A 7,501-nucleotide genomic window follows, 5' to 3' on the forward strand; every position below is an offset into this window, starting at 1 on the left:
ACGTATATAAAGAAAGCAGCGCAGTCTTGTAGTTCAGATGCCAGAAACAAGAAAAGAATGATAAATAACATTACCGTAGCTCGGTGTATTTTCTTGTCGGTATATGAGGAGTTTTGACATCCGTCAGCAATCGTCTTTCCTTTGCAGAGTAGTTTAACGGTAAGTAAAGAAGTGGTGACGGATAGAATTATGCATGGTAAAAGCCGAGAAAACACCCCCGTTACGAGGTAATTGGCGATGACCGAAGATTCAATGTCCGAGGATTCCTTGAACCAATGCGCGAAATCTCTAAGACAGCTGTTGGGAAGTTTTGTAATTCCATCCGCTGCTAAAACTTCAAGCGGCGATATGTCAATGATGACAGCTTCACATATGAACACCAGAAAAGCAGCAAGAAAAATCACAATAATACTTATACACGTATTTCTCATGGAACAGTACCGTTTAGCTTGAAATGGGAAAAGCACAATGATACTTCGCTGAATTCCTAGGAGCGCTACCAACCAGTTAGAAGATGTTCTGGACATTTGGTGAGCAATATACAGTACATGTCGGGTAACGCACCAGTGATAAGGCAAATACTCTGTATAATGTCCCTTGATGTACAGATGGTACGCTGAGGGTATAATAGTCGCGCATATTATAGTATTGGAGACCGCTAACGCTAGAAGTACAACTGAGGTAGGGGTTCGGATTTTCTTCCAGATAAATACCGCAAATACCAGACAATTGATGATAATCGTAAGCAGCGACAGAATAAAATACACGTATCCTAATATGATATTCTGCCATGGCGAAAAGAGATCAACTTTATATGGCAGTACAACAGTTTCATAGTAATAATAGTAATATTCCGAAGAATTGGTACCGTTGATAGAAGACCAATTACCTTGTATGTAATTGTAAGATTTATTGGCATCCATCAGTGATGAAAGATTTTCCCATGTTACACTATCCGTGTTATTGAAATCCATCTTGTACTCAGAGTTCCCCACTTTTATGATGGACAAACTAGGCGACTTTTTCCCGCTTATATACCGATCACATAATTACTGTTCGTTTTATAATAGCCTGGCCTATGTCACTACAAGAGGACTCGATCAAAAGACTACACGAAATCGCTATCAGTAGGTCAATTTTCGCTTGTTTGCCTTAGATTACGATGCTGTTGTTGCAGTGAAAGGGTATCGATAATGACGTAGTGGTAATCGGAAACGAAAGAAGTGGTTCTCGTTCCTTTGACGAGTTGTCAAGACTTAATCATCTCCTTTCTGTCTCCTTATCATCGTTCGTTGAACTATATGTGTGGACTGTCTAGCTCTTGACTCGTGTAACTTGACTAATGGACTTTTTGCGACTGATAGAATTTTCAACAAACGATTTATGCTCACTTTAGCAGAAGGCTAAAAGGAGTTTTGTCTGATTTTTCTCAAGACCCAGTATATCATAATCTTCAAACGAATTTTAACTCATTTGAAAATATTAATTAAAAGATTCCTATTCCACTTAGTGATAGGGTAAAAGCCATATAAATGATATAATGGGAAGTAATAGGCTGATTGATTATATATTGTATAACGTCCCTTTCGAGAATGTTTCACTCATATGTAGACGTCACCACTGCCGTTGAAGGGCTGCAAAATTTAGGCCTATGCTAAGCACCTGTGGCCTTTGAGCAGAGAGAGATCTTTATCGTACCACACCTGATGTGACACGGGATCTGACAGTTGTTTTAAATTTGTTTTCCCCAATATAAAAGGGGGTTGAATAAGAACTAAGAAGCCTGATTCCATAAGTTCTGAAATATTGTCTCCTGGAATGTTTCCCAGATCAGTGTATTGTCATTTGGCATGCTAGTATCAAGCCTATGTCAATATTCAGTTCAACCCTGCCACAGGACAACAAGAGTACCACAAACGGTACAATATACGCCTGTCCGACAGTGAAATTCAACCTGAAAGCATATTGTGCACTCTGAATTGATACAACACACATTCTGAATAGAAAAGCCTTAAAGTGGGTCATGGTGCACCAATCCATCTGACATGTGAACTGATTATGTATTTCTCTGAGTGTGAGTTTGTGACAAAATGTCGGTGCAATATCAATCTATGATGATAAAAAGTCCAGGAAACTGTTTGATCTACTTTTAGCCCTAAAGTAGGTCATGGTGCGCCAATCCAGCTGAAATGCTACATTGTAACTTGCACTTGTCTCCCTCCGAGAGGAAACCTTCGACTATAAATTTCAGGGCAATATCTGTATCCATGATGAAAACAATCCTGGAAAACTATTTTTAGTCCAAAAGTAGATCAAGGATGGGCCTATCCAGCTGCAGTGCAAACTGAACTTGTATTCCTTCAAGGGGAAGCCTGTGACTATATTTCAGGGCAATATCTGTACCCATAATGAAAAAAAAAAGCCAGGAAAACTGTTTTACCTACTTTTAGTCCTAATGTAGGTCACGGACGGACCAATCCAGCTAAAAATGCAAACTGAACTTGTATTCCTCTAAAAGGAAGCTTATACATGTAAATTTCAAGGCAATATCTGTATCTGTAACGGAAAAAAGTCCGAAAATCTGTTTGACCTACTTATAGCCCTTAAGTAGGTCAAGGATGGACCAATCCAGGTGAAATGCAAATTAACTCTTACAATTCTCGAGGGAAATATTGTGACCAAATTTCAAAGTTGAACATGCATCCGTTACGGAAAAAGGTCCGGAAAACATTACCCCGGACGGACAGCCAGACAGAAACACGGACAGCGCCATAACATAATACATGTACGTCCCGTCTAATGACGAGCGTATAAAAAGAGCACGTTGGAATTTACGATGCTCTCGGGATTTTTGTGGAATGATAGGTTCTGATACAGAGATAAAAATAAAGGACAAACCTTTACATACATATGATTTCCCTTGTATCAACATTGTTGTCCTCCCAAAAGACTCAATACCGACTGTGATCATCTTTCAACACACAAGTTCCGTTTACCATATCATTATGACAATTTTGAGTCTATTTCGCAAAGCAATCATCCTTCTTGGCACCCTGATTTTAACTACGAATAACTCCGTTTACCTGATCAAGATATAGGGTTCACGGTGGGTGTCGCCGGTCAACAGCGGATGCTTACTCCTCCTAGGCATCTGATCCCATCTCTAGTTTATCCAGGGTTCCGTGTTTGCCCAACTCTCTATTTTGTATTACTTAGAGGAGTTATGAGATTGATCACTGTTCGTTATATTAACCTTTCATCTGCACCATGTTTGGACGATTTCCGTATTTACATTTGAGAAGCTGCAAGCGAGATGCAATGCTGTAATGAAGCACTCAAAAATTTTCCATTTTCTGTCGCCTCTAAGACTACCAAATTCTCTAGTTGTCCTCAGATTGACCGGATCATTTCTCGAATTCTTTTGTAGGTTTAATTATCTTAGCCTTAACTAGGGTTTTGTAAGGTCTTGATTTCAAGTGCCTGGGCCTCTCCAATTGGGAAAATAGCGAAATGTGCTTGAAATTGGGGGGAAATTTCCATGGATACAAAGAAGTAGGGAGAAAACCAAACCATGCAGAACATTAAGGAATACATGTAAATGGACTCCTGACTTACAATTTGTTCGAAGCTTACCTCTTTTAAATAAGCAGGGACCAAACAAAATTAGGTTTACATAACAATTTTGAAGCAAAAAGGTCTGTGAAGATTTTTGAACAATAAGGCTTCCCCGTTTTGATCTGTTTTCATTGTTTGGAAATTTTAAAACAAAATTTCGGGAAAACATCTGCTTTTTAACATTGGGAATGGGGCCTTATTTCGCCCCCCTACAGACCTGTTACGTTCTTTTTATTCTTCTAAAGGAACAGAACAGAAATACAGCAAAACTGTACCATACCATTACCGGTCCGCAGCCTATATATGATGGCTGAATACGAGTTCCTAGCAACTGTTTCTATCTTGATTCTGTCCATAAAATTAACAATGTATTAAAGTTGGGTTTTGAAAAACAGTAGGCTTCTACCTTACATCATTGAAAATATGTGTACCTAATTTGAGAATCCTAGTCTGCTATCTGACCCACGAGGTGCACGTTGTTGGATAGACGCTGTTTTATCATAATACGATTTGTATATTAAACTGATATTGATTTCGAAAATCCTTTCTAAAAATAGACAAAACAAAAGCCGAACTACATTACGACAAGCAGTTCTTATAACCAAATATTTACATCCTTACCATAGCAATTTAACAAACTTTGTCTTATAATTTGATCGTAGATTGCCAATATTATAGAGGCCCATGTAACAATCGATAAGTCTTGCGCGTAGTTCCTCTAAAAGAATCAATTGCATAACATGAGAAGGGAAAGATAATGAACAGTGATTAATCTCATAACGGCAACAAAGAATACAAAATTAAAAGTTGGTCAAACAAGGACCCCTGTCTGGACACACCAGAGGTGGGATCAGATGCCTACCGGTAGGAGGAGTAAGCATCCTCTGTCGACCGTTCACACCCGCCGTGAGCCCTATTTCTCGATCGGGTAAGCAAAGTAATCCGTGGTCAAAATTAGTGTGTAAAGAAAGGCTTCAATTGCCTGGGGAGCGGAGTGGACCGAAAACCCTTGGCTAGCGAAGATGCATTTAAACGACACTGTTGAAACCCCAGCAACATCCTTCCTTATCTGCAACCCAAGCTAGTCAAAGTGACATGGAAAACCAACAGATGCAGAAATCATCCATATTAGATGCAGGCACAATTGGACTTGAGCTTCTCTATGTTTAGGGTAAAGAGAGACAATCCCTATACAATGTACATATTGGTAATGCAATTTTTTTTTAATGAAACATAGACAGGTCTTGTGTTTATATATATATATATATATATATATATATATATATATATATATATAATACTGAAAGTTCCCAAAGATCAACTATCCCACACATTGTAATTGGACACATCAGAATGTGCGTGAAGGTCCGGATCTTCCCCCGAGTCTCTCATCATTTCCTCGAGTGTTTCGATGTTTCGCTTGGACAATCGTAAATATCCACATTCTAGCATCGCCTTTGGATCAAATTTAGTAACTGATTGCCTCCCTAATTTTTCCAAAATGGTCTTCATGTTCTCCAGTCGTCTTCTCTGCATACGATTATGTGAATGAATGCCATGCTCTTCGTCTGACAATTTTCTTCATGAAAAATTCAAAAGTTACGCAATGTATTCAAATTATTATTCAAATTTTATGAAATTTAGTGAAAAGGGTTCTACTGGTTAAGATAAAGCATCATACCTGTCTCGATATATGCGCGCTTCTTGCAGAAGTTCTTGCAAATCCTCCAATGCAGATTTATCCAGCAGACTCATGTGGGGAATTTGTTCAGAAGGTGTTACGACAGATTGCTACAATATAGAAAAGACACGTTGTAATGCCGTTAAACACATTGAAAACACTAGATAGTAGCTTTTACCGTTTATTGATTGATTAACATTTTTGTTATAAGGTAAATCTATTACTTTGGTGAGGAATGATATTTCATCAAGAGGTGATGCCTGCGATTCCCCAGGTATTGAACTTCGTCTTTCTGGTGTTTGCGACTTTTGTTTGTACGCGTCTATAACACACTTCACAGCATACTCGTACAGTTTCTGTGCTTCCTCTGCATTATCCTCGTTAAATATTTGGGACTGACCGGCAACTGAGGACTTTCTGAGACTATGATTATGTCTACTACTTCCCTTGGACAAGTGTGGAACGTATGATCCACGATGACCACGCTTGGATGCTTGGAAATCTTCTTTGGTAAGGGGGTTGTTCTCGTACGAGCCCTTTCGAGACTGATTTCCTTGAGCAATGTCCGACCCCTGTTCTTGGTTTACGAAACTGCCGGTTGGTTGGATGTTTTTATCACTACCTTGGTCAGTTAGAGCAGTGGACGGGATTGTGGGGTTTTCAGAAGCTGCAATGTTTCGAAGCCGTCAGTTTATATGTTTCAGTCACAACTCTATATAATGGCGGACTACATAAATACATACATGTACGGTACTCGAGTTTGGTTTGCTTTTTAAAATATACCGGTTTATATTGTTGAAAATCAGATAAGTAAGAATCTTAAGTATTAAGATGAACAAAATACAGATAATGTTCTATGGATCGATTGATTGATAAAATATTGTTTAACGTCCCTCGAGAATTTTTTAATATTGTTTAACGTCCCTCGAGAATTTTTCACTCATATGGAGACGTCACCATGCATTGCAAGGTATGTGTTGATTGAACAAAAGTAAAGAATGTCACATTTTTAAACTGTTTTTCAAAAGGTATTTGATATGAGCTATTCATCATGTGCCTAAAATATTCTCATATGGATTTTTAATCTTTACATTGTTTTCTGTCATGTTATTTCAAAATGAATTATATTTAATAGATTGAAGTTCTCAAAAGATATCTCAAATATGCCTCATATGTTTAAAATAGTTCTCATTTTTTTTATGAATCTCATATAACAAAAAATTACCGTATATTCTAATTGCTATATGGATTGAGGTTTTACGCCGTTTTGGCAATATTTCAGTCATTTTATGGCGGTTAGGTAATTGAAATACATTTGGTTGTGAGTGTTTGAGTTTCCCTACCCCCCCCCCAAGGGGAGCCTACTCTTTTTTCGAAAATCAAGGAAACGATCTTTTGCATGCCAAGGGGGTTGTGATCCTTGACACGGGACACCCTTTAACGTCCCATCCGACGGAAATATATGTAGCTAATTGCTGTAGTATCACAGTTCTCAATCATAAAATCTTAATCTTTCATGAAATGCTCGAATTTTCAGAAGATACCTTGACTCACTCAGAGTGTGTTAGTGGTGTTTCTTCTTATATACATGTATTTTCTTTACATAGCAAATTGTATTTCAAAAGGTTTTATTGACCAGGCATCGTAAGTATTTCCTGAATTTAACTTTGATATATTGTGGGGGGGGGGGGGGGGGACTTCCATGATTAGCATATATACTGATAAAGTGCATGTTGATAAGGATATAAAAGAGTAGGGAGGCTCTGACCTTACATATATAATTCAGAAATAAACATTGCAAACTCAAAGAAAAAATAAACCTTCAAATAAAAACGACAAAATTATTTAGAATTATATATCCCCCTACCCCCAAGTGACAATATTGAAAAGGATCACTGAAGAAAAGTGTCAACTATAAGGCGAGGAAAATTTAGTTTTTCGCTGACTCTGGTTTTTTTGTTTTTGGGTTGTTTTTTGTAAAATATTATGATGTCCAAAAAGATTTATAAAATTGTGTATGTGTACAAAATAATTATGGTATTTCAAAATGGTGACAGTGGAGTTAAAAATCACATCGTATTGCTTATAGGAGTTATGAGATTGATCACTGTCCGTTATCTTCGCCTTCCATTGAATATATAAATCACTCTAGTCATTAGAGTATAGTTATACTGAGTTAACGAGAGTGAAGCCTTTACGTACTTT

At 37.7% G+C, this 7,501-nt stretch overlaps 1 protein-coding gene across 1 annotated transcript in view; it reads right to left on the minus strand.

Annotated features, from left to right (window-relative positions):
- Positions 1 to 4,900: 4,900 nt before the first annotated feature.
- Positions 4,901 to 7,501, minus strand: part of LOC125680725 (uncharacterized) — a 12,179-nt gene continuing 9,578 nt past the window's right edge. Inside the window, exons 6-9 of the mRNA XM_048920488.2 lie at positions 7,499 to 7,501; positions 5,521 to 5,963; positions 5,297 to 5,406; positions 4,901 to 5,194 (exon numbers count right to left, since the gene is read on the minus strand). The exon at positions 7,499 to 7,501 is cut by the window's right edge and continues 54 nt beyond it. Of these exons, the coding sequence (XP_048776445.2) occupies positions 4,933 to 5,194; positions 5,297 to 5,406; positions 5,521 to 5,963; positions 7,499 to 7,501 (818 nt within the window). The 3' untranslated portion in view covers positions 4,901 to 4,932. The remainder of the gene's footprint in view (positions 5,195 to 5,296; positions 5,407 to 5,520; positions 5,964 to 7,498) is intronic.

Source organism: Ostrea edulis, chromosome 1 (genome assembly GCF_947568905.1).
Source record: "Ostrea edulis chromosome 1, xbOstEdul1.1, whole genome shotgun sequence".
NCBI lineage: Eukaryota > Metazoa > Mollusca > Bivalvia > Ostreida > Ostreidae > Ostrea > Ostrea edulis.